The following is a 12152-nucleotide window of genomic DNA, read 5'->3' on the forward strand; positions in this document are numbered from 1 at the left end:
CATTCATCGCATTGAACGCGCAAGGGTTTGTTAAATACTAATGCATTTCCAAAAATGTTAAGAATCAAAGAAATGTGTTTTGACATTTAGTACATATTTTTGACGTTTTATGAAAAATTTGCTTTTCTAAAGAATATTTATGTTAATGTGAATTTTAGTTTAATGTTTTCCGTTGTTTTATTCATTTCATTTAAATCTGATTGAGTTCAGTTAGCGAAAGATTTACACAATTGAAAAACAAACAAAAGAAACTAAATCATAGTTGCTAAAGTATTTTGAATTTTATTTTTACGTTAAACAATGCTTTCAAAAACTGTATAGTTCAAAAATCTAACATATAAGGAAGTTTTTTTTTTAATAAGTCAGTGGTAAATTTTATTTGTTCAAAAATAACTAAGGATACAAGAAGTCGACATGTCTCAAGCACTCAAAATAAAGTCGCTCATTCTCAAGACCTATCGTACGCATGGTGGGTCGATGGAATCATAATAATGGAAGAACTTCCAGTTTCTTATGTTTTTAAATTTCTCAGGAAATATTTAGAGCATCATTTTGTAATTTTACAGGTGTTTAGGTAATGCAATTTCGCATATTTCTCAATGAAATTTAAAACTTTAAGAAGTTTCAAAAGCCGCTATGAAATTAAGTATTTTTAAACAACCTATGCTAAAAAATATTGCAAAAAGCTTGTAACTTGTATCGATTACTTTGGTTGTTATTTGCAATGATTGCATGAAATTTCGTAAACTAAGCTTCAATATTCATGGATATACGGACATTTTATAAGAAGCGAATCTTTTTGTTTTAAGTTTTTTTTTTAAAAATTTAGGAGCAATTTTTAATTCATAAAGAAATTATTATTTTTAAATTTGAAAAAACTCATTAAAAATTGAGGATGATTTAAATTAGTTCTTTCATACTTCGCATGAGCGGAAATGTTTTTTAAAGAAATCATTATTTTCTAGTGAATCGTATTTGTAACTAATTAAAAAAGTTCGATTTGAATAGACTTAAAATTTAAATAGTTTCTATCAATTTTCTAAGTAGTTTTTGTACATTTTAAAAAGAGAGCTATCAATGAAAGGGGCTTTCCACAAATTTTATTTTGCATCATAAGACGAAATTTTATAAGGAATGATAATACCTTACAATAATCGTCCGTTCACCAGCGTGATGTCATAAGAAAAAAAAATGCTTTTGAAATCAAACATACTTTTATGAGGGATGATCCCTAACAAGGTCATTTTTAATTAGTCATGTTTAATATTATAAAATAAAATTTGTGAAAAATCCCTTATCATTCAAAGCTTCCTTAGTAAAAATAAAAATACAAAAACTTAGAAAATTGCTAAAAACTTTTTACATTTTTAAGAAATACAAATCGTAGATTTTTTATCTGTTATAAAGTAAAATTCGCTACTAAATTATGAAAAAAATTAAAATTTTTACATACAAAGGCAGTATAAGAGAACTACTTTAAATGCTCATATCTTGGGAAATTTTTAACGATTTTTTTTCAAATTTTAATGTAATAATTTTGTTATCAATTGAAAATATTTTCAAAAATTTTGATGAATATTTTTAAAAATTATAGCAGAAAAAAGTGTAAGACAAAAAAAGAAAGTTTTTTATAAAAATGTTCATATCTTTATAAATATTTAATCTAAGTTTTGAAAATTCATACAAGCTTTAAAAACAACAGCCAAAGCAAGCAATGCAAGTTACAAGTTCATAACTATATTTTTTGGCATAGGGCGCTCAAAAATACTAGTTTTTGTTTGTAATTTATTAAATCCCTGAAAGCTTTAAAATTGATTGATATGTATAAGAAATCGTATAATTTAAACATCTTTAAATTTAATAAAATAAAGAAGCACTTCTTGTTATATACATAAATATATATAATTTAATGATTCAGTGACAAACTTGGCAAAATATAGTAATTTGTTTTAGTTCATAAAATATTTCAAAACATTTTAATGTATTTTTAGTTTAATTTTCTTTAATTTACATACTGTGCTATCTGAAGCGCTACCTCTTGCATTAAAAGGGTATAAAATTTATGCGCCATGACATAAATTTGCTGCAAGAATTTTTTTTAACCTTTACAGTTTTCTTGTTATAAGTTTTTGATAACTGTTAGTTTGCTTTAGGAAACAGTAGAACAAAAATAAGAAGTGAAAAAAATCTCTGAACCTATTTCTTTTGAAGTCAAAGAAAGAATAGTTCTTCAAAACTGGTCAATATGTATTAATACAGAAATGCTATATTTATGATAGAAGGAAATATTTTTGACTCCGACTCTTTGGATTTAATGCTTCACTTTTATTTGAAAAGAAAAAAGTAAAAATACATATTTATAAATATTTCAAATCAAAAATTCTAAGTTAAAAAACATATTTTTACCTTTCTTTATTTATTTTAACGAAGAACAAGCTAGTTTCTAAATTGAATTCTGGATTCGAAGTGGCTTATAATCCGTTGCATTGGAAAATGTGATGATTTAATTTCTGCCGTCGTGTGTCAACGAATAACGGATACTAAAGAAAAATATTGCAGCTCCATTTGAAGTTTTCTGATTTTCTCCAGTTTTTTTCTCCCACTTTTTAACAAGAAAAATGTCTTTACGTGAAACAAAATTAAAATTTTTACTGAAGAAAACCTTTATCATTTTATTTTTTTCACTTTAAGAAATATAACCTTAATTTAAAAAAACGAGATTTTTGGGCAAAATAAAGAAACTATTTTTAGATCAGTCTAATTACGATTTTTTTCACAAAAGAGGGTGGATCCTAGAATAGCCCACCTCTTGGCGACTTCTTTAAATCTCGCCATACAAGTTTTTGAAACCTCGCCAAACTAGGTTTCCAGGAGATTATTTCGAGAAGATTATTTTCCGATCACACCACCAAAATTCTCAAATCTGATTGGTTATTTGATAAGCCGTATGAATGGGTGTATGTTGTGCTGTCTCCTCTAATTTGTACTTCCTGCTTTCTGATTACTCTTATTTTGCCTTTGGTTAATAAGCCATTCATCGCATTGAACGCGCAACCCTGCCTATATAAGAAAAGAAAATAAGTACTTAATTGCAATATAAAAAATATTTACTGCATTTATAGAGTTTCCACTTTTATTGAGATGTTTAATGAAATACCTGTAAGTGACGTAGTGTGGGTATCTCGATTCTGATTGATTGCTGAAACGTGGCATTTGTTTACGGTAGCAAGTGCTCTTTCCATTCTATTTCGAGTAAGCCAAGCCCGTCAAGCATCAGCTCCCATAAGTGATACATTCTATATTCTTACACAAAGATTTTGTCACGAAGATTTCAATTCTTTCACTATATATTTCTTACTTAACACAAAGACAGGCACGAATCCACGTAGAAGAAAAACAAATTAATTATGCATTGAAGTTGCCAAGTACACAGAACAAAAATATATCATGGTTACAATAAAAATAATTTAAGTTAAGAAAAGATTTATATTTTAATAAATTCGATGTGTGATACGGCCCTGTATTTAGCTAACTTCATGTTAATTAACATTCCAACTTTTGTGGAGAAACTTAACTCATCTTTAACTCGCCATTTTCTTATAAACGATCAGCTGAAGGCTGGGATAACCTTGTTGGTAGGGCACTGGGCCAAGAGTTTATGGATTCGATCCCCGCAGACCGAAGACTCCACGTGTAGTAAATGATGACTGATGCACGTTAAATCTGACGAGACGCAAAGTCCTCCGTGCTCCCATAACAAATCAATACCTCTGGGGGTACTGATCCAGGAGTTTCCTTGTCTTCTGGATTGGTTCAAAAATGCAAGGCTACTTGGTTGAACATTAGTAGTCGTAAACCCAAAATTGGGTCGGCTGTTTAACGATGGATATAAAAAAAAAAATAATAAAACGATCAGCGATGACGTCGTAGGTCACCTGTGTGGGTATCCATGATCTTCTTAAAAAGCAAATATCCAATTCAAAATCGGTCTCCAGTAACATTTCTCGAAACCTAACGTTTCTGATTATGACTTTACGTAACATGACTTACTTTATACATTACTTGACTGATAAGAATGATAATAGCTTATGCTTCAATTTAATGTTAGATGGATATAGGCTACATTAATTAACCCATATCCCTTCATTATAGGCGAATTTATGTTATAAGTTTGGAAAACAAGGTGCAAATTAGCGTTTAAAAGTTAATTTGTCTTTTTTTTTTTGTCCGATTCGCCATTTTGCCTCGTATACCATGCCTAGACAATGTGTGAAATATGTAGTCATTTAGTTCTTTGCCGGTCAATTTTCGCGATTGTATACAATGCCTAGACTTTGTATATAATACCAAATTGCTAACTTTTTTGAAAATATATACATATGGAAACTCACTTAAAAATAAATATTCCAACAATTATTTTTAAAATATTCGCTAACTTGAAATAGTTGGACGAGACTTTCTTATTTTGTGTTCTTAGCTTTTCACACTTTTTTTTTATTTACTGAAGGATATCTTTAACTAAATCTACACAGGGATGAAAATTATTGCAAACTTACCTAACTACCTTCAACACTGATTAACGTTGCGGGGAAATGACAAATTTCAGAAGTCCCTCCAATGGCAGTTTGATATCCTCGTGAAATTTATTTATCTGTGCTAAAAGAATAAAGGATCACAATAACATAAGAAATTTAAAAAGATAAGTACAGTGTTAGGTAACAAATGAACTGAAATGAAATGAGACTCATTTTATTGACAGATAATGAACGTAAAGATAATCAAACATAATGAGCTAGTTTAATTCGTTCCTTGAGTTTTTTAAATATTACACGTGTGTTACACATTTTTACGAACTCACTCTAATATTATACGACTGAGTTATTGGTCAGAAAAATATAGAAAATTATATTTTACATGTCAATATATTTTGATTTTGAAAACTGAGATTTTTGTTGTTTTGTTTATCTTCTAAAACGTAATGCTGAATACCTTATGGGGAATTCGCAAACGGATCAACTAAAAGGCCAAGATAAAGAAGAACAAGGTATATTTAATTATTCGTACATACGACTGCAAATTTTAGAGGAAAAAGTATTTTCTGTCTCTAATAAAGTAGTAAAAATAACCATTAAATGTCATTTTACTTTGGTTCTTTATTTATAATACTATCTGATGATCAAAAACAGATAAAGCATGATTTGGAGATTAGTTCATTTTTAGAAGAGAAAAGAGAAAATAATGCACACAAAAAAAACCACTATTTGTATTGTATTGAAAAATAAGTTCTTCTGGGTGGACTATATTTGAGGGTGCCCCTTAATTCTTGCCAAGTTGTGATCGTGGTTGATCGCCAAGCTGGGCGATGTTGAAACGCAATCATGATTCTGATTGGTTTAGATTTTAGCGTTATTTTTAAATGTTCAACGGTATATGTAATTTCAGAGGTCTGTTAGTTCTACGTAGGATACCGGCTGGTAAGGTTACTTTTGCTTCTGGTCAATAAGATCGAAGGTTTGTGGGCAGTCATAAAAAGGGACATCAGAAAAAAATGTCTCTGCCAGTCCGGTACCACAGACGCCATTTTCGATTCATATTTCGCCTAATTCATGTGGCGATGGAGGTACACAGATTCTATTCATGATAAATTTAGACAGTATCTAACTGCTATTAGAGAATTCTGCACACCTAAATCTGAGGAAATTCAAGCTTAATGAAGAAGTGAGTTGTTTTTTTCCTTTTCCTTCTGTGCTTACTCACTTAATTTTTGTTTCGATTCAAAATACATTTTATTGGGTTTATTAATTCTGCTTATATTGGGTTCATTGCAATTTTATAAAGTTTTGGCCGATGTTTTGTTGAAATTTTCCAATGTTTTATTGAAATATCATTATTTGTTGACCTCCATTCCTGTTACCACGGTGTTCCGCGCAAAAAGGAACGGCGCCAAGCATAAGTTGCCAATTTCGCCAAGGGGCACCCTCAAGTATATTCTTACCAAATGCTGGCCAGACATTGAAGATTGGTGAGATAAATTCTTCAAAAATATTTTTTGACCATAGTGATCTTTGACCATATCTTTAGTTTCCAATCTAGAATATATTTTCAGGAATCATATAAATGCACCTGGATCTCACTCATTGAAATAGAAAGGTAATCTTAGTCAATGAGTTTTCTGCTCGGTAGAAATAACTGCAGAAGCGTCTACAAAATAACATGAGCATTTGGTGATATAGTTAAAAAAAAAAAAAAAGCATGTGCATGCTGCCTACAAATTTAACGTACTCAGTTTGAAATGAGTAGTGAGTGAACCAATAAATGTGAACACAGCTATGTGAATATTGCTTACTTACTTACTCTTCTTCTCTCCGTATTGGAGCATAGAGCTTCTATCATAGCTTTCCATGTCACTCTATTTGTGTCCAAATATTTCGCCACTCTTCATGTTTTCCTTATTGTTTTATTGTTCCTATAATAAATTTAAAAAATAATATCATTTTTTATCGACTTTTTTTGTAAATTTAAGAACTATGATGCCAATGTGTGGATTAACAGAAGCTGCAGAAAGTCTGCCAGAAAGTAAATTAAGTAGTTAACTCTATTTTTTCTCGAACTTGTCTTGAAACATTTTAATGTCCCATATAGTTGAATGTTTTTAAAACACTAAATATTTTTTTTAAAATTTAAATGTACATTTTACAGTATATGAGGCCGGAATAACCTTATTGGTAGGGGGTTGGGTCCATGTCCTAGAGTTCGTGAGTACGATCCCCGCAGGCCGAAGTCTCCCTGTGTAGTAAATGGTTTCTGGTGCATGTTAAGTCTGTCGGGTAACAAAGTTCTCCATGTTCCCTTAACAAATCATACCTCTGGCCTGTACTGAATTGGAGATTGATCATTCTTTGGTTCAGGTCAAAATTACGATCTATGGAAAAATGAATGAGGCATTCCTATAAACGGGCTGTGACGTGTGTGTGGTTGAAGTCGTATTCTTGGTCCTAGATGGTGTCATTGAGAAACAAGAAACGCACCCTCTACTTTAACAACACCTCTACGTTTGATTTCACCAAGCAGGATTATTGGCATTGGCAAATTGCATTAGAGACAACAACAACACAGTACATGTAGACTAAATAAATGTTCTAAATTCAAACAGCTAGTCAATAAAAAATAAATTATTATTTTATCAAAATGATTACTTGGATAATTGTCAAATCCATAATTAATTTTATTGAGTAATCAAGTCTGTTCTCCAGTCAAGAACTCCATCTTAACCCTTTGACACTGATGGGACACGGGTGTTCCTTTCGTATAATATTTTCTGATGCTCTAATTATAAGCAAAACTATATTTTGATACCTTTTTAATTATAAAAAACAGTTTAATAGTTACTTAAAAAATCTGTTAGATTATCGAAATTGTATAAGCATTGAAATACAAGATACAAAAAAAAGTTATTTGAATTTTTTTCATTCATACTCAAATATTTATCAATAATTAATTTTGTAAATTAAAGAAAATTCAAAGATTAATAACTGTTTCTCTTAGATCAAATAACTACAAATTAGTGCAAATTTGAAAATTGTTTGTTTGGAAGATTTTTCCTTTAACGCAGAAAAGACCTCAGTTTTTCATGCTGTATTTCTAACCATAAATTATTAAAATCCTAAAAGTAATATTTTTCACAAATTTTGACCGAAACTGATATATGAAAAAATATGTTAAAGAAAATTTACGGGAAGAACTTAAAAAATTAAAATGATGAAAAACCAGGTGTTTGAAAACTACTGCCTATTAGACATAAAAAAATGACTAAAATAAGCATTCTATAGTACTTATCTCCGGAAAAATATACTTTAGTAAATAGTTTTGAGTTTAGATTTTTTTTTCGGTTTTAGTATAGCTTTGTCACAGCCTGAACTTATTTATTACAATAAAGATTTTTGCGTGCCACAGTGATTAACGTATTGGTTTGATGGTATGAAAGATTTGGAGTTTATTCTCAGATGCGGCTTAAAACCTGCTCAGCATCAGATAATTGAATACCATTTTACCTCTAAATTAAAGTTTACCAGTACGTACTACATTGCCATCATCATCATCATAGCCCTTTGACTAATAACTGACTATTGCAGGAGTGCGTTGCTTTTGTTAAGCTGGAATCACCATATTTCCTCTCATTTGATTATATAATAATAAATAAATAGTAGTGATTCCAGCATCACATATCTTTTTAAAAAAAATAGCAGACATTTCCTCCTATCTAATAATAAGTAATTTTGACCAAAACACAGGAATACAATTTTGTAAACAATTGTTATAAGTTGTATTTAGTTCAATATGGTATAGGGATATTGTATTAACCTAAAACAGACACAACCTATAATAAAGCAAATATTACATGGATATTTCCATTGATATTTTAATATCACCCTTTACATTCGACATATTTCTGAGTGAGTATGGGTGAAGGTTGATTCGGATCAATTTACACACAATAATTATCCATCATCACAAAAAGTGTAGTGTAAGTGTTTTTTTTAATATTAAATCCCGTTTTTTACTGTATTGTGGTGCAAGAAGAGTACAGTAAACTCGCTAGACCTCCGGCTTCCACATTTTGGACTTAAGATTTTACTCATCAATTGAGGAAGTATGATCGTAAATTTTCAAACCTTGTACTTTGTGATCTTACCTTTGTAACCTTAACCTTGCATTTAACCAATATTTAACCTATATAAATAAATAAGTTTAAAAGATTTTGAAGCAGTTATCCAACTATTAATGATATCAAATACTTATAAAATAAATATGAAAACACGTAAATATTAAAGAAAAGAGCATACGAATTTCGATGCTGTTCTTAAACTGCATCTTCAGTTCACAATAAAGCAATAATTTTGTTTTGTTTTATTGAGTGCCAACACTGTTAAAATTTACATCCTAAAGTTACTGTAAAATAACCGGTAGCAGTCTGTCCTTGTAATTAACCGTAAAGTTTACAGTAAAGAACATTTTTCACCTTTTCTGTTTTGAAACCGTTTACAACTAGTACGACTAAATATCCAAGAATACAAAACTCAAAAAATTTTCAACCATTTACAACTAGCATAATTTCAAAACTGTAAAAATGACATTTAACTGGAGATTGAAAGTAGGCTTTTCGTTGGGTAATGGGCATTGTAATTATGTAAGATTGAATTGTGTTTTATCGAATGAACAGTGGAATGTGATTTAATTAGTTTATCCGGTTGTTTCACATTTCGTAAGATGAAAAATAGTAAACTTTTTGTGTTCATAAGCTTTCTGGTGCTGCCATCTATGTATGAATGAGACTGCCGTTTTCTAATAGTCCAGAGTCACAAATTGAGAAGAGCAGGATCCTGTAAATCACGTGTTGAAGGGAATGGTGGAAATAGTGTAGTGTCAACGCTGGGACTCAAACGCCGTTGCGTCGGTCATGAGATTGACAGATTAGCCTTTTCGACTATATGTACCAATGTACTATATGACTATATATGTACTATATGACTATATATGTGCTATATGACTATATGTTCTTCTCACAGTTAACAGTTTGAATTCCATCTTATTTGTGGTTATGTAACTGTCTTGTTTGAATTACGATAAAAATAACAATTGAATTAATTGTTATTTAACCATTTTTTTCTGAGAAATTTCTAACAATTTTCTTCAATGCACAATGAATATATTGTGCGCTGAAGATGATGCTCCAGTCCAGCATTTAAACTTGCATGCTACTTAAAAAACTGTAATACTTCCTTGTATCGCTATACTCAACTTTCCAGTTAGTGTACTTAAATGTTGCTTCTTATATTTTATTATCATCGAAACAAAACTTTTATTTTATTCCTTTTAATACATAATATTCAAACTGGTGTACCCGGTTAATGTCATATTAAGACTTTAAGCATGCAATTTTGAGCAGAAAATGTATAACTATATATTCTAAATTCTTTCTAAAATGCAGTGAAGAGACAAATATCTAAGCTCTCACATAATTGTCGAATGTAAACTGCAAAATTTACCAAAATAAGTATCCAAGCATCCAATTGCTGACATGTTTAATCATATTCTTCTATTTGGAAATTATTCTTTTGAAAATATTTAATGAAAAATATCAATGAATAAAATATATATTTGACTAACAATTAGTAGTTTTATGTTAACTATATGTCATGAGCTCTAAATAAAATGCTTCAACAAATATTTAACGAAACTTTAATGAGTTTTCTATTTTTTTTATTTACAGTTAAACAGTATTTAGAACAAGCTAAAAAGGATTTTGAAAACAGATGGAATAATCCCACAACGGTAAGTTAAATTTTTATACAATTATTTTGAGTTTACATTATAAAGATAGCTATTTATTTGTCTTTGTAAATAATTTTGTATATAAGGAATCAAATGCGTTTATTATAAAGTTTAAAGAAATATTTTGTAAGAGAACTAAACTGTTTTTGAGTAGTGTGTATAAAGAATAATATTTGACATGATTCAACGTATAGTGAGAAAAATAAAAAATGAACCACCCTTAATAACTTTTAATCTAATGATCGGATCTTCACGTTCTGGGACTCAATCTTAATGGCTCGAGGAGATGACTTCGAATATGCTAAATAATTAATGAAGACGATAATTTATGTTACAAAATCAGACACAGAAACGTGCTTCCTCTGAATAAACAAAAAAAAATTTCAGTGAATTTGGATTTCTAACCCCCAAAATAAGGGAGGTAGCCGTAATCAAAGTGGGAAATATGGTCCCATTCGTTTGGTTTGGACAGCGGACCAAAATCTGACCTCCTCAATATAATTTTACTTCTTTCGTATTTCACCGTTGCTCGAGGATTTTTTGAAAAAATTTTTACACCTTTATATAATTCGTTAATCCAAAGATATGCAAAAATAATTTTTAATAATTATTTATTAGTTTTTATTATTTTATACAATAATAGTAGAAAAAAATTGAATGGTAAGGTATACAAATTTTTACACCACTNAAGCATCGGCTTCGATGAAGATAATTTTGTGAGAATTTTTTTGATAATTCAGTGAGAATTCACCCGATTAGACATATGATATGCTCACTACGTGCTCTTGCGCGCCAAAGCATATCAATTAAAACGAATTAGCGTTTTATATAATATTGATCAGCCATATGATGCTCACTACGTGCTCTTGCGCGCCGAAGCCTATCAATTAAAAATAAAAACTGTTGCCAACGCGAGAAGAGAAATATCATCGGTTTTATTGATACATACGTATTAGCGTTTTATGTAATATAGATTCGCAAGTTAGGAAAAGTGAACCTTTATGCAGAATAAAAAGTTGCATAACTGTTAATCTATTGAACGAGTCATAGCATACTTAGATGTTATCTTATTGGTTCAAGTCTTTCCTTAAATATGGTAATATATTTATACAGACAATGTTTCAAATTAAAAAATCAAGCACTAAAACGTACTTTGTTTGAATTACCTTTTTTGGATCCTCAAATCATAGGGGTATCAGTAATTTGGAAAATTTTGTGGCAATAGTAGAGCACAAGTCAGATGAGTAATCAAAAGTTTTGATCACATAGTGTAAAAATAATTATCTTTAAGCTCACCAAATTTCTAATTCTACTTAAGATAATTGAAAAAGTTTTGCACACAATTGCAGAATATAAACTATTAAGGTTGTTTAATTATTTTTATTTAGTTTATTAAAGGTCGAAACATCATGCATATCATGCGATTTTGGTGAAATTAGTTCACCAAAATCGCAATTCGTAGTCATTAGTTCTGATTTCGATCGAACAAATTCTGAATTTTATTTCACTAGTCAAGAAGGACCTACTGTATTTGCGTATTGTTGTTGATTCATTGTGTTGTCTGTGTTGACAAGTTTGTTTTATTATGTAATCCCTCTAATGTTTTCTTCTTCTTAAGCTGTTATTAATTATTAATAATTTCTGAAAAAAATTATTTTTAGACCTGCTTAATATACTTTTACAAAAGATTCATACTCTAACAAACAATAACCATTTAGCCCCATATTAGCCCTGTACTTCTGTTTCGTTTCGATTACCTCTGATAGCAGGGAAAACCGAGTATTACTTGGCCATGTACCCACCCCATTGATTTGCGTCTA

At 29.9% G+C, this 12152-nt stretch overlaps 1 protein-coding gene across 1 annotated transcript in view; it reads left to right on the plus strand.

Moving 5' to 3' along the window:
* The window catches only part of LOC107454703 (cAMP-dependent protein kinase catalytic subunit 1-like), a gene marked incomplete at its 3' end in the record, with an annotated part of 216346 nt that overhangs the window by 176478 nt on the left and 27716 nt on the right, over positions 1–12152 (plus strand). Inside the window, 1 exon segment of the mRNA XM_071183343.1 lies at positions 10271–10332. Coding sequence (XP_071039444.1) covers positions 10271–10332 — 62 coding nt within the window.

This window comes from Parasteatoda tepidariorum, chromosome 7 (genome assembly GCF_043381705.1).
Source record: "Parasteatoda tepidariorum isolate YZ-2023 chromosome 7, CAS_Ptep_4.0, whole genome shotgun sequence".
Lineage (NCBI taxonomy): Eukaryota > Metazoa > Arthropoda > Arachnida > Araneae > Theridiidae > Parasteatoda > Parasteatoda tepidariorum.